The sequence below is a fragment of the Rutilus rutilus genome (assembly GCF_951802725.1).
Source record: "Rutilus rutilus genome assembly, chromosome: 13".
Lineage (NCBI taxonomy): Eukaryota > Metazoa > Chordata > Actinopteri > Cypriniformes > Leuciscidae > Rutilus > Rutilus rutilus.
The window spans coordinates 15,680,346-15,702,747 of NC_140218.1; the positions used below are offsets into that span (position 1 = coordinate 15,680,346).

The 22,402-nt window shown below is 37.8% G+C and overlaps 1 protein-coding gene across 1 annotated transcript in view; it reads left to right on the forward strand.

Moving 5' to 3' along the window:
- Positions 1–4,688, forward strand: part of plxna2 (plexin A2) — a 209,356-nt gene extending 204,668 nt beyond the window's left edge. Inside the window, exon 32 of the mRNA XM_084428724.1 lies at positions 3,223–4,688. Coding sequence (XP_084284850.1) covers positions 3,223–3,318 — 96 coding nt within the window. The 3' untranslated portion in view covers positions 3,319–4,688. The remainder of the gene's footprint in view (positions 1–3,222) is intronic.
- Positions 4,689–22,402: the final 17,714 nt, after the last annotated feature.

The following is a 22,402-nucleotide window of genomic DNA, read 5'->3' on the forward strand; positions in this document are numbered from 1 at the left end:
GCGCCAAGAGCCCGGAGACACAGCCTCTCCTCTCGCTCTCATGTAAATATCGCTCTTTGGTTGCAGGTCTGTTTACTCTTGTCCTCACATTCCTCCGTAGTCTCTTTTTTTTTTTTGCGTATCCTTTTCATTCTTTTATGTACTTGGTCTGTCTTTCTACATATAGAGCAGTGATTCCCAACCAGGCATATGTGTACATCAAGGGTTCTTGAGCAGATTACAGGCGGTGCTTATAAGAGTTTGAGTTTGCTTTGTAGATTAAAAGTGGATTTAAGTTTAATAACTGTAACAAATTTTAGTGGTGTCAAGATTGACATTATTTTGATTTGATTGATTGGTATACTTATTTATTTTTATTGGCTTTTTTAAGGGCAGAAAACAATATGTGTCAGTTTTGGGTTCAGCTATTTGTGTGAATGACACAATAATGATGGCTGATTGTACATTATGCTGCTTATTTACAGCTATTTATATTAATAAATATACATAAGTAATAGTCTTTAAAGGGAATCTGTCATCATTTACTCACCCTCAAGTTGTTCCAAACCTGTATGAATGTTTTTTCTTCTGCTGAACACAAAATATATTTTGAAGAATATGGTTAACTAAACTGTTGATGGGCCCCATTGACTGAAAATACTATAATGGAAGTCCATGGGTCCCATCAACTGTGCCATACAGGTTTGGAACAACTTGAGGGTGAAGTTTCATTTTTGGGTGAACTAACCCTTTAACTTGGGACTCCTGAGTGTCTAGTTATCTGTTAAACATGAAATCAATGCAGAAGTCTTCAGAGGCCATTTAAAGCCTTTACTAACTTGCATAGAATGAAGATAGAAAGACTGTATTCAATATCCCGTATAATAGAAGTTGAAAAGAAAAGGAAAACATGTTGAGAGACACAAGTGTAAACCATGAAGAAAAGGAAAAAAGCAAGCACTAAGCTAAGAGGAGAACATCCTTTTGTTCACCCAGCCAAATGTGTGTGGCGGGACAATCCGTACCTGCATGCAGTAATTCAGATTCATTATACAATGCGAATAGGACAACTGAAAATAATTACCTCTGTCAGCGCTCCGGAGCACTTAACCTGATGAGAGATGGAAAGAGAGCGCTAGACAGAGAGAGGGAGAGAATATGCGCTCTCCTTAAAATGAAGGCGACTGAATCAGACACAATGATGTGGAGAGTGCTCCTGCAGCTGTGCTGAAATACATGAAAAATTCAGTGCACGCGCTCCTCGTCGAATACTTGCTCACGCTGTGCACCTCGAACGGAAGCGCCTGTATAAGTGTTGACCTGTCCCGTAGCCACAGCCGCTGAGACAAACCGAGCAGGTGTGGGCCCAACTTGGCTCCGATGGCAGGTGTCCTGGGAATACTGGATGCTGATGGAAGATGAAACGGACATCTAGCGCCTCACGATCTTGTTGGTGGCTTCAAAATTTGACTTTCATGCTTGAATTCCTCTAAGTTTGTTTGCTGCAGTGTGGTGAAGTGATACTAATGTAATTCCTTATTGAAGGTGGGATGAAACCTAAATCCAAGCAAGGGTGGACCAAACTTAGTTTGGATGTTGTATGAGGTGGTATAGCATATATTAAAAACCCTAAAGTTTAACCAAAAGGTTGCAGATTTGCCATTGTGCCTTTGAGCAAGGCATTTAATTTATTTATTCACTCTCATGACGTTCCCGACCTGCATGACTTCAAACTGTGGAATACAAAATACATTTTGCAGAATGTTTGCGCTGCTCTTTTAAATACAACCAATATGCTTCTGTATAATCAAACTAGGTGGAAATTCACGTGGGACCTTATTAGGGAAGTCGGGACAATTTCTTTAAAAATGATTTTAATGAGAATATGCATGAGTGGCTTTATTCTGAAGAGCTTTATTATATATTGCTAAATATCAATTTTGAATTTTCGATTTTGAGCTGTTCCTCACATAAATACACCATTTTTATGGTGCTTTTTTGTCCTTGACAGCAGGGCTGTTATCGATAACTAAAACACTTTTTAAGTGTTTAGGTCCTTAAGTGAAAGTGAAATAAGTATAAATATTAGATTAAAAATGTTGCCCTGGAAATAAACAAAATCTAAAACTGAATTAAAAAAAACGAAAATTAATAAAAATGACAATCGCATGATAAAATAAATTAAAAAGTACAAATTAAAATGAAAAAGAAATGCAAAAAAATCTAAATCTAATTCAAAATATTAATAAAAAATATAAACGTCACTCCTTGTACAGTCGACAGAAGGACGGAATTAAAACTTTTCCGTTACTTCATAGCACTACTTGTATAGTTTGGATAAACATGTCAGTAATGTGACATTAGTAGATTGATGTGAGTTTCAGAGTCCTTGTTTACAATCAATCATTCTTTCGCAGCTACAGGAGGAGATTCCCACATACACGCACCCTCCAGCGAGCTCACGTCCACCATTTTAGGCATCTGAAAGATATCATTAATGAAGCCCCATCTTGGCTAGCTGGAAGTGCCCATATCAATATAATTTCCCATTATTTTCACTGTTTGATGTGCAAATGAGTGGCAGACTGCAGCCACAATGCCATTTCCCGCCGTGTTCCTCTGACACCACAGTCAGAGACTATGACATGAGCACAGAGAGGGGTCGATCCCGTCTGCCCGCCCCCTCTCAACATGACTCGACATTTTTGACTGCTCTGTTTTCAAAAAACACACACAGATGGAAAATGAGAGATGGCACTCTGCAGATTGGGTCAGACGCTCAAGTTATACTTTCCTTTTTAATGAAATATTCATGAAATTAAGTCTCCAAGTCTCTAAAATTTCTCCAAGTGAATCTCACAGTGAGCAGTAACTTCGTTATAAATAGATACGGAGTATTCCGTCTGAAGAAAGTGTCTGGTGTTTAATGGTTGCCTGGATCAGTTTAATGTTCTAGTTGTGGATGGATTGCGAACGGAAGCTTTGTTCACATTAAACCCAATTCTGATTTGTTTTTCAAACCGGATCTTTGACTGTCCGCACTGTCAATTTGCAAGTGTTGATAGTCGATCTCTTTGTTTAGACAGTGTAAAATATTTATTTTCTCATATGAAATGCTGCGTTCAGTTTTATAAACTTTTCGATTTTTCCATCCTTCATTACGTTGTAATGTGTTCCATAGAGCTCGTGAACACTCTGTCGTAATGCCAGAGTGATTAACACCTTCCTCTGTTCTTTTGGTAGATCACTGTTGCACTGGAACAGGACGAGACGGCAAAGAAACAGCGACTGGCCTACAAAGTGGAGCAGCTCATCGCCGCCATGTCGCTGGAGAGCTGAGAGAATGACAAAGCTGGAACGAAGGACGAAAGACTCAGTCAAACCATCATCTAAAAGCCTCTCCACACGAAAGAGAGCAACTCTGGCTAGAGACACGACACCAACAATAGCTTGTGCTTTTGTTTTCTACAATTTTGTGAGGAGGTCATCTTTTAAGACCAATGGACATCTATTTGATGAAAGCAAGTCACATGGCTTTCATCTTCAGGATGGGATCAGGTGTGGAAATTATGGAGTTCTGTTTTTAGTTTTTTTGTGGAACGAGCAGTTCCCGGGGTGTTGCTTTGTTTCTTTGCTTTGTTTCAGTTCATCTGGTTCGATGTGCCTAGCACAGATGCAAGACTTGTCGGATCTGAAGAGACGCCGATTCTCCCTCAAAAAGACGTGCTTGCTAAAAACCATTTGAGGAGGATTCGACCGAAGGAAACGGACATCTACTGCCTCGCCATTACCCTCCAGTTGATGGCTTTTACTTCCAAATTTTATTTTTATACATGAGTGCTTTTTGAGTTTGTTTCATTGAGTCGGCTAGTATAATTCCTCATCTTGGTGTGGCGAAAGTTCAAGCGTCTTTCTGTCCTTGGAAAGCAGCGGCTGCTACCAACAACACGTGTGCATGTCGACACGCCAGTACAAACTTTTGAGTCCCTCTGACCTAAGAGACCATGAGGCATCTGCATTGTTTGGGAGCTAATTAAACTCACAAAAAGGGGGCCAAATTTCAACCAGCATGTCCCCAACTCTCTTCAACTGACGACAAAGGACCACAAACCCAGTATCAAACTGGACGAGCTCCACTCTGCGGTCTCTCTGTGTGCATATGTTCTGTTTTCTACACGTAAGCGTATGTGAATGTACAAACGTTACTCTATTTTGTCTTCGCATTTTTGTTGCTTTTCTAAAACAGGGAGTCAGTTGAGCTGATCTCTCCGGCACGACGTCCTAAAAAACTGAACCTCCTTCTCCATAATAGCGCTGCTTAGATTCAGATACGAAAGCGGCGATGAGTAGCACCTTCAGCTCAAATCACGCGTGGAGAAACCCCACCTTCCCTTTCAAACGAATGGACTCGCTTGAGATCATCTTACCAGAGAGTATTAATTATTATGTATGGTCCAATGTGTGTGTAGTCTGCATGCATTATACAGTACCTCATATTAAAAAAAAAGAACGTCTCCTTTCCCATTTACTCCTATGTTCAAGTGCCAAGAGGTCACGTGAGTTGTGGATGACTCAGATGAACGCCGTTGATGTAATATACCATGTCACTTCTTTTCTGTACACACCCGTCGGGATTAAGTGCCAAAAGATCACTTATTTACGCACTTGTCGGTTGATGCTTTATTAAGGGAACGGACCCTGTATACTGTAAAAAAAAAAAAAAAAAAAAGTAACAAAAAATCTCCGGTTTAGAAGTTTCATTCTCACCACTCGCAAATTCAGGTACGAAAACGACCATGAGCTTGGAACGGTATATGTAAATATAAGAAGTATTTGTAAAATACTTCAGATGTCTGGGATCTTGATTGCTGGAGTGGGTTCTTTCCAATCTCTTTTGTTTTTTAGGTCTTTTATTCCCTCCGTCTGACATGAAATATGTCAACAGAACGCATGAACAAAAGACAACATGGCTTTCATTTATAATGCATGATGGCAGGTAGAGCTGTTTTTGAAGATCAGCCGAACCAAAACAGACAAGGTCGTTCAGGTCAGAGTCATCTTAGGTTCACGGAGGCATCAGGGAGAGAACTAACTTCTCCTCAGCTCAGTTTATACGGTGAAAATGCAGTATCGGATGCGAAGACATAGGCTGAAACGGCTCGAATGGCGCTTGTTGTTTTCCCCCTGTGGCCTTAGAACATTTAATCTGTTGTTTCTAGTTGATTTAATCAGCGACGTGTCATTGTTCTCCACGTCTTTGTTAGCTGTGTTTGAGACCGATCAGATAAAGAGAGGCGTTGCGACGATGAAGAAGGGATGAAGAGGCATGCCCTCTCTCAGACGTGGCTGCCGGGTGGTGTCTGCCGGAGTGTTTGAGAAGCATAGGAATGAGAAGGAGAGAGAGACAGACCCCTTTAGCTTCAGATTCCTCCTGCTGCTTTGAAGCTCGCCTTTGATCTCAACTAGTCGTGTGCACAGTGTGATCAGGAGATAAAAAAAAAACACACATCAAAAATAGGATCCAGCGCAGGAGATTACAAATGAAGAGCTGCATGAAAGACATTGAATTAATCTGTTAAAGGAATAGTTCGCCCAGATGATTCTATCATCGTTTACTCACCTTCATGTCCATTCAAAACTTCTTTGACTTTCTTTCTTCCATAAAACTCGAAAGGAGAAATTCTGAAGCATATTTCGGTTGATCTTTGACGTACGTTTGCTGCGTATGGTGATAGATGCTCGCAAGCTTTATGAAGGATACAAAAGCATCATGCAAGTGGTCCATACTGTATGTCTTGTGTGCTAGACGATAACTGTGGCTAAGAAATAGACCAAAATGAAGTCTTTAAAGAGAAAGTGTGATTTGGGAACTGAATCAACTAATTCATTGAAAAGATCTGAGAAGAAACTGTGGTCTGTTTCTCACGCAAAATTGTTGTATAACTTCATAAGACATATCTTATGAACTTTTTAAAGTGCTTTTGTGTCCTTTGTGAAATTTGAAAGCTTTATATGGATTTGGAGAGTCTTTACCGCAAAAAGTGTTTTTTTTCGGTGTCTTTGTTTTCCAGAACAAACATCTAAACATTCTTAAATTGATATATAATAAAAAATTCTTAATTAAAAAAGAAAAGTTTATTTGTCTTTTCCCATTGGCAGCTATTTTTAAGCATTAACTTAAAAAAGTTTTCAAAGTAAATATTTATTGATTTAAGAATGTTTCGATTTGAACAATCTCTCCTGATGTGTTCCCTGGAAGAATGAATCTCATATCATTAAATTATGACAGATTTTCCATTTAGGCGTGGAATATTACTTGAACTTATGGCATAATTCTACTCTTCCTGAACAACCACACATTCCTCTAACAAACACGCACTGTATAGTCAACATATGTGAATTTGCAAGCCATGTCAGTGACAAAGCTTCCTACTTTTGGTTATCCACGGTCTTCCCTGTTTTCTGTTCATCAGAGCCCATCCCAGCTCTATAAGGGCAAGAGACCCTCCGTTGGCCACACTGCCCTTGCGGATCCGGCTCGGTTTTATTGTGAACCTTCTGGTTTTGCTGCCACATTAGTTGAGGAGGGACGCGACTCTCCTGGTTGTGCAAAAAATGCAGAGAACAAAATGTATTCTGGTCATAAGGTTTTGTTCGAAATGATGTGGCACAGGAAATTGCACTTTGTTGAGAGAGATTTCTGTAGCTCAACGCTTATTAATGTTTATTAGAAGACATTTGATCCCTTGAAAAAAAAAAAGTTAATTATAATTTTATTGCGCTATTCTGCAGAGCAGAATAAAATTTGACAGCACTGGGCAGCTTTCTGAAATATTAGCAGTCATCTGTGGCGGTCACAACTGCTGTTCATTTTATATTCGGCACGAATGGACAGTCTTGGAATCAATTTTGTGCACTTTTATTGTTTTTAGCTCATGTTTTGCTCTGTGATGGAATAGCATGCTACAAACAAGTGAAATGTTCATATTCTCTTCATATTACCGATCATAAACAAAAACGAGTGCGAAAAAGGCTTTTGTAGTCAGTTTGATCACCTCAGAGGTGAATATCCTTCCATTTTCAGTCACGCAAAATTATAAACGAATCTCTCTTTGTAGACACTGGAGTTCTGTAACATAGTACATAGAAATAATAATGACCTCGATGATGATGATGATAATAATAACACTTATGGTTGTCTGTTCTTGTTGTTTTTAAGTGTTGTGAAAATTGTAAGAGAGTTAAAGTATTTAAAAAGAAAAAAATCGGTCTTGTTTTTTTAATTGCTTTTGTTTTGTTATATTATATTACTGTGTACCTATTGTAAATATGAAGCACACCTATTTTGCAAGCCAAGGATTCACTTTGTACTGTTGTTATATATAAATAAAATTTACTGGTTAAAAAAGGTGGTTCTACTCTACTCATTGAGCAGCTCCATGGCGTCATCTGAAACTGAATGACTTCTGTCAGTCCCGAGGGGAAAAATAGCCTCACATTCATCCCACTTAGTTGGGGTTAATGTAGGGATGCAATTTAAACCCTGCCATCAATGAACACTCACACTCAGACTCGCTGCGTAACAAGGTAACCAATGGAGCTTAAACAGCCTGGCGCTGCAGTTTGTCTTTCCACGTGGCCATTATCCCTAGCTGGACATTTCTCTCAGACAAATGACATTACAATGGTAATGGACCGGTGGTTTCTGATTGGATGGCTGTGTAAAATGCCCCCAGTGGGACTGAGGTAGATGTGCCTGTTTTTAATCAATACAGATGTCTATAGTTCGGGCAAGAAAACCATGAAAAACAGCCTAAGGCAATGTGTTTTGTTACTTTATTCACCGTAACCTTGATTCACAGTTTTTAAACACCAAGTAAGTGCATTGTTGACCACTGAGGTGTGACCCCTGTGCCATAAGACACATTATAAATATTATCAGCTGAATGTTATCGTAACATCTGACTTGTAGTGATTTAGTGGCATATTGTGGTTCAAAATTCACTGGAATGAAAATATATTAATTATATTTTGCAAATACATGTCTGGGAAATGTATTTATGCTATCAGGATGCTGACAACACAAATACATGTCTGGGAAATGTATTTATGCTATCAGGATGCTGACAACACCATTGTGAAATGCCTGGTTAGTACTGGTTTAGATGTTCACCGGTAAAACGTATAAAGCTCAAGCAGGATATTCAAAAAACAAGTGTGCAACTGTGGCTTATCGACATAGAAGATAATCATGTATTTGGAACAGTGTTATTTTAGTATTATAGTATTTATTCATATTTTTAATTAGTTTTTATATTTTAAAATTTTCTGTTATAATTTTAGTTTGTGTAACTAATTTTGTGCTTTTGTAATTTTTTGGTTTTGTTTATTTCTATATAGCTTGAATACATTTCTTTGTCAGTATTTGTCATTTTTAGTATTCAGAAATTTCGGTTTTAGAAATTTAAATCAAAACGTGACAAAAAAAACTTGTCTTGGCAACTAACTAAAATAAGCACACAAATTTTTTTTATCTAATATTTATCATTTATTCAATTTCAGCTTTATTTCAATTACCGAAAACTATTTTTAATATTTTTATAGTTAATAATAACAACACTGATTTAGAATGACACAATGGTAAAGGTGAGGTCACACTACACTTTTCGTTCCGTTCGGCTTTTTTGGCCCGAGGCTAGAGACTACAGCCAGTAGTAGGAGCTATTTCTGCATGTTTTCAACCCACCCATAGGGGGTGGGATCTCACGATAAAACGGCGTCTATTCAGTTTCGAGTCAACTAGTAGCCTAGTTGTATCATTTCTTCCGATACTGCCCTCTGTAACCGGTAGGCGTGGCTTGGGAGTGGCCTCGTAGGGCAGCGAAGCAAGTGCATTCTGGGAGTTGTTGTCTTTCATCCATATGAGCCAAAAATTAATTTTCTGGCTTTTCTCAGTCTAGAAGGCACTAAAATAAGTTCACATTTCTACTACATAAATGACCCAATTTAAAAGAATACTCCACTTTTTTTGGAAATAGGCTCATTTTACAACTCCCCCAGAGTTAAACAGTTGAGTTTTAGCGTTTTCGAATCCATTCAGCCGAACTCCGGGTCTGGCGGTACCACTTTTAGCATAGCTTAGCATAGATCATTGAATCGGACAAGACCATTAGCATCTCTCTCAAAAAAATTACCAAAGAGTTTCGATATTTTTCCTATTTAAAACTTGACTCTTCTGTAGTTACATCGTGTACTAAGACCGACGGAAAATGTAAAGTTGCGATTTTCTAGGCTGATATGGCTAGGAACTATACTCTCATTCCTGCGTAATAATCAAGAAACATTTGCTGCCGTACCATGAGTGCAGCAGGCGTAATGATATGAAGCAGCGCCTGAAAATAGTCCCCAGCTCAGTAACTTCCAACGTGACCGGGACTAAGTTTGTCTAACCTATTAGACCAATTTTCAGGCGCTGCGTCATATCATTACGCCTGCTGCAGTCATGGTACGGCAGCAAAGTTTCTTGATTATTACGCAGGAATGAGAGTATAGTTCCTAGCCATATCAGCCTAGATGCTAAGCTATGCTAAAAGTGGTACTGCCAGACCCGGAGATCGGCTGAATGGATTCGAAAACGGTAAAACTTTTTTTTTCAAGTTGTAAAATGAGCCTATTTCCAAAAAAAGTGGAGTATCCCTTTAAATACACATTCATCTTTACAGCGGTGAAATATCCCTTTAAGTAAATTGTTGATTTTTACATTTTGAATGTATTACTGTTTGTTATATGCTGAATTCATGTTTATAAAAAAAAGCCGCTGCGGAGCGTGACGTCATATCATGACAGTTGCAGTGTCCGAAGAAATTTTGCATGCTCGAAGTCTATTGTGAGGCGGCTTAAAGGGATAGTTCATCCAAAAATTTTACTTTGCTGTTAATTTACTCTCCCTCAGGCCATCCAATATGTCGGTGACTTTTTTCTTCAGTATAGGCTAACAGTAAATACGATTTTTAGCTGAAACAGTGGTCATCTGTGATTCATAATGGAAGTCAATGGGTGCTGGCACTTATGAGATTCAAAAAAACATATACAGGCAAAACAAAATTAATACCCGTGACGAAATGATCGATCTGTGCAAGAAACTAAACATTATTTACAACATTATTACCTGTAATCCACATGATGACGGAACTGGGTGAACTGTCCCTTTAAGAAGCCTGGTGGGGAGCCCAGCAGCATAGCAGCCCATGCTAAATAAAATAATAAAAAACTAGCAACCTCCACACAACATATGCTGGTTAGCATCAATGCAGTGTTTTTCAGCAGAGACTTCACACGGGTTGCTGGAGAACATTGGGATCTGTGGTTTGGCTCTGTTTCTTATTACCTGCAGGGCTGCAGCAGCTAGCTAAACGACCTGTGAGAAAATAGCTGCTGGTCGATTTAGTTTTTCAACCGCCATCCATCTGTCATTGATGGTTATGCATCTAGTCAATATTAGCTAGTGTGGTGAGGCCTGTCGCTAATTAGCTGGTCAAATGGATAGAGGTCCGGTGCAGTCCGCGCGGCTCAAAGGGCGCCATCAACCGCAGCCATCAATAATGAAAGAGGCTGCGTGTAATAGATGGTCATAAATATTTTAGCGTGTGCTTTGCCGAGACCTCCTATCGCCATTGAGGTGCTGCCCAAGCCAGTGGAGCGGGTTTTAGTGCAACTTCATTAGCCCTGATGCTTCTCACTGTGAATGCTGATGGTTTGTCGATGTGTTTTGATGTGGGAATGTGAGAAGCTTTCAATACCAAGTTAAGAATGGTCATTAAAAGAGATGCTAGTTTAAGCTTAATTGGCAATGATGTCAATTTGAAATGGCTATTCTATAGCAGACTGATGTACATGTGCATGTGTAACAGTCTCACATATAATATGGATTTTTGACCAGTGTAGTTGTATATCAAAATTTGTTTCATTATAAAACACATACTATAGTTTAAATTGTACAAGTTGTTTTTTCATATATCAATCAGAAGGAAAAAAATCACATTGCATTGTTTGGTTGGTGTATTTAGCTACCAACGGCTAATGTGCATTTAAGTGTGCTAACTACTGACTTGTACTTTTATTCGCTAAAATTAATTGGACCCTGACAGTTTTTATAAATGTGAACTGTGGCATGGATAAATATGGATTATAAGTTCAAATCTGTGTGTACACATGTTTTATAAATGAGGACCCTTAACTCATAGCCTGAGTTTGAACAAAATGAACAAATATTTTGCGGTGGTAGAGTGGGCGGCATAGAGTAAACTGAGTTAAATCTAAAACTATTCAGCTGCGTACAATTTCAAGATAATTTGCGATTTATAAATTTCACATCTGGAAATTTGTTCAGTGCGTATGTTCGTTCTCTGAATCACGCACATTTGAGAAATGATCGCAAGATCAAATGTAGGACGGTTTATACACAACATTTTATAAATGAGGCGCTCCCACGAACGGCATGGCATGAAAAGTTGCGATAGTCTTTTCTTTCTTATTTGATCTTATTCACAGCAGCAGCATTGATTTTTAACGTGAATGAGAGCGAGGCTGTGAGGGATAGACATGCATCTCTTCAGTGGGTTGTACTATTATTTAATGTGTTTTTGGATTGGTTTGCTTAAAAAAAAACTGCAAAAATGTTTTTCCAAGAAATTTCGGTAGATAAAAAAAACTCCTGACAACATGAGGTGTGGAAAATGATAAGTGATAGGAGCTTTATACAGCTTTTTACAGAAAATACGGTAAGTCTATCCCTCACAGCCTCGCTTTCATACCTGTCATGGCGCTGCTCTGAATAAGGTCTATTGTGACGTATATCTGAGTGTAACGGCTCTCGAACAAGAAAAAATGTAGGATGGGACTTGATTTTGTCTATTGGCCTAAGAGAAGAGCCACTGCAAGAGGGAGGGGAAGTTATTTTGATTATAGATTACGAGGGAACATGAATTTAAAAAAAAGATAATGTGCATAGACAATATGCATTTATTATAATTATCATTTACAATTATATTTTACATTTTTACATTTTAATGAGCAATTATAGACCATTTGCAGGTCTTCAATGACCACCAGAAAACCACTGGCATAGAACTAGAATAGATGCATTAAAATGATGTTTATATCAAAGTAACCGTAATAAAACCGTAATAAGATACAGAAGCTTTGATCAATTATTTGGTTTTATCTGGCATTCACCTTGATGGTGTTCTTCCAGCGATGCCAAGGGTGAAGAGATGGGCACCGCTGTCATCCGCAAGCCTCGAGCAGACGGCCTAATCCTGGATACTCTGACAGCGGCTAGTCACCGCTTCCCCCGAGGCTACTTACAGAACTAAAGCCTCAAAAAGCTGTCCACACAGGGTACCTGTCAGACGGAGAGAGAGGGGGAGGAAATGATGAGGAGATGTGAGAGTTGAACGTGTGAAGGCTGGAGAGACGAAAGCGGAACGAGCAGCGTGGCTAACACAGAAGAGAACAATAAGGGAGGGAATAATGAACAAATGATGACATAATAACTGGAGAAGGGACTTCACATGACACGAGGCCGAACTAAGAGAGCACAATAATCAGCCTTTGTGAAAACAGAAGTGAGGTTCTGATCGACAGAGCAAGAGATTAAAGGAGGGATAGAGATGGAGATATAAGTCAGAACAGCTGTGTGTTACTGGAGGAGGGAGGGAGGTGTGCAGGAAGAGTGGAATTTCTAAAGACTGTTTTTTTAGGGGGAGAGAAAACACCAGGGTGAAATCACCCTTCAAGTGTCAAAGTAGAGTTATTTATAGAATGATGGCCTGTTCACCTGATCTATCTGTCACTTTCCTCACTTTCTATCTCACTCCCCCTCTTTCTCTTCATGTAAAGGCCAATTTCTTTCAGGTTTAAAGGGTTAGTTCACCCAAAAATGAAAATTCTGTCAGTAATTACTCTCCCTCATGTTGTTCCAACCCCGTAAGACCTTCGTTCATCTTCGGAACACAAATTAAGATATTTTTGATTAAATCTGAGAGCTGGCTCACTCCTCCATAGGCTTCTAAGACATTATAACTTGCTGGCCCAGAAAATGTATTAAAGACATCGTTAATATAGTCCAAGTGACTCCAGTGGCTCAATCTTAAGTTTATAAAGCGAGGAGAATACTTTTTGTGCGCAAAAACAAACAAAAATAACGACTTTATTCCACTATTCATTTCCTTCTCTCTGGGCCTCGAGTCTTTTCACATAGTGTTTAAAGCGGGGCTCAGTAGTTTCGGGATTTCTTCGCTGTATTCTCGCTTTTTGCTCGCAGGTTTCTCTCTAGAGCTCCCCCCACAGCTTCGGAATAGATATTTGACAACACTGTTGTAAAAACTCGTTGGCGATTCTCAGACACCAGAGGCTAGTAGATCAACGACATCAAAGCAGATGGGACATTCTTTAAAACGTCTTCTTCATTCGGGTTCGAACAGCGTGAGGGAGCGCAATAATGACAGCATTTTAGCAGATTTCTTTTGGCCGTAAAGCAATTGCTTACATCGCGAGACCTGATATCACGCAATACTTCCTGATGCGGCGGCCGGCGGCCCGCCGGCTCAAAGTTGCAAGTGCGAATTTTCCGCTCACGGGCACCAGGGGGGTGTGAAACGACCACCATTCAACCCGAAATAAGTAATATAACCATTCCAATGATTCCGAAGCTGTTCAGTTAAGGTAAAAAAGTTACTTAGTTCACCTTTAAGCGTAGCGCGTCTGTGCACGTCACCACGTATCACACACATGACCAGCGTCGGCCAATAGTGAGCCTACGTGGTGACGTGCAACACAGACGCGCTACTCTTAAACACTACGTGAAAAGACTCGAGGCCCAGAGAGAAGGAAATGAAAAGTGGAATAAAGTCGTTATTTTTGTTTGTTTTTGCGCACAAAAAGTATTCTCGTCGCTTTATAAACTTAAGATTGAGCCACTGGAGTCACTTGGACTATATTAACGATGTCTTTAATACATTTTCTGGGCCAGCAAGTTATAATGTCTTAGAAGCCTATGGAGGAGTGAGCCAGCACTCAGATTTAATCAAAAATATCTTAATTTGTGTTCCGAAGATGAACGAAGGTCTTACGGGGTTGGAACAACATGAGGGTGAGTAATTACTGACAGAATTTTCATTTTTGGGTGAACTAACCCTTTAAGGAAAAAGTTTCATTACAAGGTAAAGGAAGTGTAATTTCTGCAGTGTTAGCATCACCAAAAGTAAGTGCAAAAATAAAAAATAAATAAATTATATAAAATGAATTTAAAATTACAGGAATAAAGAATTATTATGGCAAGGCATAACCAGAAGTTTTACCTTGAATGGTCAATTTAGACATGTTTGTGATTAAATCAACAAAAAATATGAGCTGCAGTGCACATTTATCCTTTTAACACTCCAACACTTAATCAAAGCATTATATGGACTAGTGTCTGTGAATATTAAACGCAAAGAAAGAATACTATTTGAAGTCTGCACGCACATGCTGGCGCTCGAGTGACATTCATGGTGTTTTCAGCGTCTGCAGTCTCATTATTTGTGAAGGACATGAACACATGAGCTGTTTCTCAATTCCAATAACGCAAAGAATGGGACACAGAACACATCTTTGAGAGAATTGAGATGCGTTGTGATCTTCTCGGAGGCTTGTTTTTACCACTGAATAAAAAAGGTAATTTATCTCGCAATTCTGACTTTTATCCTCAGAATTGTCTGATATAAACCGGCAATTGCGAGTCATAAAGTCAGAATTGTGATATATGATCACAATCACATAATTCCACTACTCAAGAACGCAAGTACTGTTCTAGACATCGATGCATCCTCAATATCTTTTACATAGTCATTTGTTTAGACATCCTGATTATTAATATTTAACTAAACCATTAAAACAGAATAAACCAAAAATATTTTAAAAAAGGATTCTGGGGGAAATGGATTTCATAGGGCTGTACACAAGCATTAGTCTTGGCATCTTACTTTGTGTGAGTCACTATTCAGACTGTCAACATAGTATACACTTGTTTTCTGTCAGAAGCGTTGAGCATCATAAGAAAGCAGAGGAGTTTTTCCTGGTTCTATGTTCTTCTCAATGTTCTTCCTGTCTCATTAGACTTGTAATTCATCCAGTATCACTGAACTACATGACTCACTAGGCTCGACTGCCCTGACGGTCTGTTATGAGTGCCTTTCCTTTTTTCCCCGACAGCAGCAGGAAGAGTGTGGTAAACAAACGCAGAGCACTTCTCTGGCCCTCAGTGGCCCCTCACGCTCCCACACCATCTGGGTTGAGCTGTAGAGGCTTCCAGTGTGGGAAGATCATGTGCTTATGGGTCCATTAGTGCTCATTCTCATATATAGTTCATGTCCATGTATTGTTGATGGAAACATCTACTGTAGCTCTTGCATTCATTTGAGAGCTTACCAAATTCAGTGTCACTGGTACACTCACACCCTGACTTTAGGCATAGTTGGGCATCTGCATGCCAAGAGTGTTCTGATGGCATGTTCATTAACATTTGCAGATGAATCTTGGAGGGTCAGTCGCTAATAAATACACCTCCTCACACTTCCTTAGCTAAATCAGTCAGGAGATGACAGAGTTTACAGAAAATGATGGGCACAGACTTGAAAGTATGATTCCATACAGTCTGAGGATTTCCAACATGTTTAATATATCAAGCCAATTTTAGAACACGTTGTTTTCATTTGTCATGCGTCTCCTAGCAATGAGTTTGTATTGTTCGGGAATGACTGAAAAGTCTTTTTGTGATTCTTAAACGTATCGTGTATGCCCAGTTTTTCTCTGTAAGCATTTACAAAGTCAGCAAGTACGTTTTTTAAAGTCTTGTAAAAGCCATGTATTCCAGCCTTATTTTGCAAGAGTACAGCCCAGTCTTGATCAACTAATGTTCAACTGTAATTTCAGTGAAAATGAAGCTGCATTACAAAAGCAATGACTGTAGCCAGGCGTCTGCCTAGATAATAGCAAAAATCATTACCAATAATAATTCATAATTATTGAGCATATTATCAGCATATTAGAATGATTTCTAAAGGATCATGTGACACTGTAGACTGGAGTAATGATACTGAAAATTCATCTTTGCCATCACAGGAATAAATTACATTTTACAATATAATTTCACAGTATTACTGCTTTTACTGTATTTTTGACCAAATAAAATGCAGCATTGGTGAGCAAGAGACTTAAGCATTCCAAACCAATAGGGTATGCATTGAATATGCATCGTGTAACATGCATCGCATGATCATTTGAGATCTACGGGGAATGCGGGGAATTAAACTTTATTTACTCAAGGTGATCATATGGATTTAGAATACTTTGATTATAGTACACGCCTCATATTGAGCACTTTTGTGGTGCTCCCTTCCCTGATATTCCCTTCTTAGTATATGCGTTCTCTTTATCTGAAAGAGCAGCGTGAACATTCTGCAAAGTATCTAGTTTTGTGTTCCACAAAACAACAAGGTCAATCCATTAAGCGTGAAAGATTTAGAAGTTTATGAACTTTGCCAAAAGCATGTAAGAGAAGTGTTGAACCTAAAGCGTGTGCTGCCTGGAGAGTTTAGTTTAGCTAAAGACATGATGCTAAAGTTTAGCTAAACAATGCTTATACGTCTCTCAGTTTAGGGATTTTCTCCAATATTCGGTTTACTGGTCGTCTTCTTCTTTTTTTTCTTTTTTTTTTTTGGTCTGTCTGTCTCTCCTCTGTTCCCTTGAATCCATTGTCCAGGTTGAAGCGTGTCTGGGTTTATAAGGGCTTGCTTTTGCTGCAGTTCTTTGAGAATTATTTAAGGCATAAGAGTTACTGTGGGATAAATATTTGATGCCTAGAACCTGTGAGTCTTTACTCAAGCCCAGAGCACATACATCAGAGGCAAACAATACACACACACACAAGACTATAAACTCTTTGTACATTTTTAAATAGACTTTTAACATAGAGCTCAAATAGAGATTATTTAGCTATAGAGGTTTTAGTGTCCGTTTACCATCTCAGTCTGGCTCAACATTTTCAAAGGTTCTCATACATACCTAAAGCACATTTAAAGCAGCCACCTATTGTGCACCGTGAGAAACATAGATCAAGTTCAATTCAATATTTTGCATTTTACTGAACGTATCAAATTGGCAGATGCAGCTTAGTGATGCATTTGAAGATGATGAACGTGGGTTTAATGTTTTCTCAGCAGCTTTTGCTTTTTCTAGATTATGAAATATGAGGTGCATAATTAGTATGTTCACAGACAATGCTATGTTTGACCATTAGAGGGCATTGCTGTAACATGGCACAGCTTCACTGTCTCTTGTAACAGTTCAAAGGTTTAAATGGTCTTATGTTGCCATCAAGTGGAGAAAGCTGGATTACTAATATAATAGACTTGAACCATACTCGAATCTAGACAAAATTATAACCAGGCTTGCATTTCCTGAAAGGAAAATTAGGGCTTGCAAGGAAGCAAAAGAATAGGTTTAGGTAAGCTTAGGTGATGAAATGACATCACAGCTTGTAAAGTCAATTTACGGTAGATGGTGAAGTCACAATTCAGTATGCAAATAATTCCAACAAAGAAAATCAATCATAATTCATATGTACATTTTAAGTCTCTACATTTTTTCACCCTCAGAGACCCAAGCACTGATATTCATGTTGTATTATTTTTCAACTCTTAAAAATGTCTTTAGGAAGATATTTGTTTTGCATCAATGTCTAATTTGAGACATTGTCTCTTGTCAGGTGTTCTCCAAACTCATCAGGCATTATAGGAGAAGACTTGGGAAAAGGAGGTTGCAAAAAGTATTAAATAAAAGGGGGCAAATAATTGTTCCCAACATGTTTTGGAGAAAAACATTTCATAATGTGATTTCCCCCCCACTTTCAATTCTTTTACTTCAATGAAAGATTAGATTTTTGCAATTTTTTTGAATGAAATATCAAATTTGATAAACAAGCAAATTTATTTTTTACAGCAATATTTGATCATATTTACCAAGGGGGCAAATAATTCTGACCAGCACTGTATATAGATGCAAGATGGCAAAAAATAGACAATTTAGTATACACATAAATGCAAGACGACAAATATTTGCGTACTGAATTTGTGATCGTGACCTCACTGCTGTTGATGGTGAACATCTTAAGTCAATGGGAGAATTCAATCTTTATTTCTTTGAACATATGAGATTATGAACTCTATTATTTATCAGATGACTGTGTTGAATAACCGTAAGGTATCTATCACAGGCAAAATGCTTGCGTGAGAAATCCGTCAAATGAAAACATGACAGTCCAACAGTATGACCTCAGTTCAGATATGATTCTGATAGCAAATATAATAAGAAGCATGTGCGTGCCCTCCATTATGGATCAATCTCACAAGCCTTTGCTGGCAATACCGATTTCACTCTGTTCCAGCTTTTTCCAACACACATACACACACACACACACTTCTAAAGATTTACAGTAAAAATAGACCCCATAACCCAGACATGCTTTACAACTGCATGTCATTTCAGGTTTGCACAAAAATGATTGAATTTACAATGCAAAATCCCTGTTTGCTTTCTCTCAGCTCTCTTCCAAGTACTGTCTCGCACTCATTTTGCAGTCAGGCCTCAGTCTGATTTATTGTAAAAGACCATACAGGGAGAGAGAGAGAATGAGAGAGATCGGAGTGAAAACCACATAGACGGAGAATAACATCCGTGTGCGTAAGAACGGCATTGTGGGAAGTGGGTTTGGGAGAGAAGTAATATGCTATGAAAAAACTGCACTGAAAGGGTTAGGAATTATACTTTATTTTTCTTGATATCTCCCCTAGGTCTCACTTTAAGAGTTATATTGATGTTTGAAGGAGGTTTAGAGAATTTCACAAGGATTAAACGTCCACAATAAATCACTTATATGAGCTGCCAAGCCACCCAATCAGCACCAATTAGGACTGGTCATGTGGTGTGTTCTGTCCTCTTCAATCAGCTAAAGACAGAGAGACACCAGCAGAGAGAGTGAGATGAGAAGATGATGAAACGAAGGATGTGGTTAAAGCCACATCAGAGCCAGAACATGACAGATAAAGAGTGCTTTTCTCCCAGAATCACACAAGTACAGAAAGTACTGGCATCACTGATGAGAGAATGTTTGTTGAGCAAACTTTTGTATGTTGTGTTTGTCTTTTAATCTGCAGGTTTTTTTTTATTTTTTTATTCAACTACAATTCAGATGAAGTGCCTCTCTCATGTGTAAAAAACGTACCATGAAAATAGTTCATACGACTATTGTTTTTGTTTGTTTTTTGTTTAGTAGTTTATTTGAACATGTAAAAAAATAAAAAAATATACAAACATGAATACATATATACAATTAAAATTAAAATAACAGCCAAATAAAGTCATGTACTTCTCAGCACAATCTTCCAAAATTATTGTAAATAATTCAAATTAGAAATTCCCATGTTCAAAAGGAGTAGGAAGAAGTTCATAACAAACTTTTCAGGTCCTACCCCATTTCTTTTTTCTTTATCCTTTAGTTAAGTACAAAACAATTTGATGCTTCTCTTATACATACATCTTTACATACACCGTATACATCTACCTACCTCTTATACACATAAACCCATGCATTCACATAGATACCGATGCATACATATCTGCATATGCACACATTCCCTTTTTTTTTAAATTTTTTTTTTTCATCTATCTTCTTCATTGCCATCTATCAAATCAAATAATAACTTCTCCATACTAGACTTAATATATAGACCAATGAACCTGTATACTATACTATCACCTTAAGTCCTTTTCATATTTGTTTAATATATTTAGTTTAAATAGTCTTTTAAAATTACTCATTGTCAAACTTGATTTCATCTCTTCACTGCAGCTGTTCCATACATTAACTCCTTTGTTTGTGATGCAGTGATATTTAGAATTTGTTCTTATAAGTTTCTTTTTCAATACAAATATTCCTCTTAAGTGATATTTGCTCTCTCTCATTTGAAACAACCCTTGTATACTGTTCGATAGCTGGTGATTATTTACTTTATACATAATTTGTGCAGTTTTGAAGTCAACAATATCTCTGAATTTTAGTGCTTTTAACTTAATAAATAGTGGAGTAGTTGGTGCTCTATAGGTGGTTTTATTTACAATTCTTAAGGCTCTCTTTTGTAGGATAAATATTGGTTCAGTGTTGGTTTTGTAAGTGTTTCCCCATACCTCCAGACAGTAAGTAATGTATGGAAGTATGAAGGAACAATACAACATGTACAATGTTTGTTGATTTAATAAGTAATTGATTTTATACAATATAGCAATTGATTTGGATATTTTAGCCTTAATATAATGTATATGTGGCTTCCAACATAATTTTCCATCGATTATTACTCCTAGAAATTTCAGTTCTTTAACTCTTTCTATTTCAATATCATTTATCATAAGCTTTTTGTTTAAAGTTGTGGCACGATTACCAAAAATTATAAATTTAGTTTTACTTAAGTTCAATGTTAGTTTATTTGCATCACACCAGCTCTTCATCTTTTGTAATTCATTTTCCACTTTATCCAAGAGTTGCTCCAGATTTTCCCCAGAACAGATTAAATTAGTATCATCAGCAAATAAAATGGTTTTCAGTGTTTTTGACACCTCCCATACATTATTAATATACAAGTTAAACAACAATGGTCCCAACACTGACCCCTGGGGTACCCCACAGGTAATTTTCTTTGACTGTGAAATATGGTTTTGCAATTCAACATATTGTTGTCGATTATGTAAATAGCTATTTAACCAGGAAAGTGCAGTCCCTCTAATTCCATAGTTGTGCAATTTCATAATCAAGAAATTGTGGTCTACTGTATCAAATGCTTTCTTAAGATCCAAGAATATCCCTACTGCATATTTTTTTTGTTCTATTGCTGTTGTTATTTCTTCCACAAATTGGATAAGTGCATGTGAAGTTGTCCTATTAGTCCTGAAACCATATTGCTGATCACACAGTATATTATGTTTAATAATGAAGTTATCGAGCCTTTTAGAGAATATTTTTTCTAATATTTTTGAAAATTGGGAGAGCAGTGAAACAGGTCTGTAGTTTGAAAGTGTATGTTTTTCACCAGCCTTATATATTGGTATCACTTTTGCCATTTTCATTTTTTCTGGAAAGACTCCAGTTTTCAGAGATTGATTACATACATGCATTAGAGGTTTAACAACACAACCAATAATACTTTTTATGATGAACATGTCAATACCATTCCAGTCAGTTGACTTTTTACTCTTAAATGTTTTAACAGTCTCTATAATTTCTTTTTCATCAGTTTCCCTAACAAACATAGATTCATTAATATTTACATTCTTGCTTAGCACATCATTTATACTGCCAGTCTCTGCAAACCCCTCAGCCAAACCTGGACCAACTCCAACAAAAAAATCATTAAATTCATTTGCAGCTAAGGATGAATGAGTGAATACACCCATGCTAAAGTTGACTAAAAAGAGGAATAAGCTCTCACATGAACCACAGTACATTTGTATCATCGACTTGAGTGTCATTGTGAGTAGAGTACAAGCTGCAGCTGTTGACTTATAGCAACACCATGTCTTTCTGAAGTATTGCAATAGAAGCATTAATAACTGTCTAACTGAGACAATAAGTGTATAGATAGTTATACAAACTTTTAGGCCATAGTATTGTATGTCAAGGTACTCTAAGAAAGAGGAGAGTAGCTCGCTGTCGCAGTCCCCATGCTGAGATCAGTAATTCCCTGAGTTTCCTCTCTCTCCCTCTCTCTCTCTCTCTCTCTCTCTCTCTCATATGAAGTCGCCTGAGGCCTCCTGCCTCATGTACAGTACATTCTCCAACTGACAGCTTGCAGATCCCATCTCTGTAATTCAGGATGGGATTCATTGCTCTTTGGAGCCACATAAAATCTGTATTACAACCATAAAGAATTTGAGCACTTTCTTTCAGTGTGTTTTCATCCACCATTTAATTCAAATAGGTTATCTATCTATCTATCTATCTATCTATCTATCTATCTATCTATCTATCTATCTATCTATCTATCTATCTATCTATCTATCTATCTATCTATCTATCTATCTATCTATCTATCTATCTATCTATCTATCTATCTGTCTGTCTGTCTGTCTGTCTGTCTATCTGTCTGTCTCTCTGTCTGTCTGTCGTTCTATCTATCGTTCGTTCCATCTACTGTATCTATTGTTCTATCTATATCATTCTATCTATGAATGAGTGAACATGGTATAAATAGGCTGAGGCTAACAGGGAAATGAGACACAGGTGAATGCAATCAGTGATGATGAGTCCGGGCAGTGAGTTATGGGAAATGTAGTT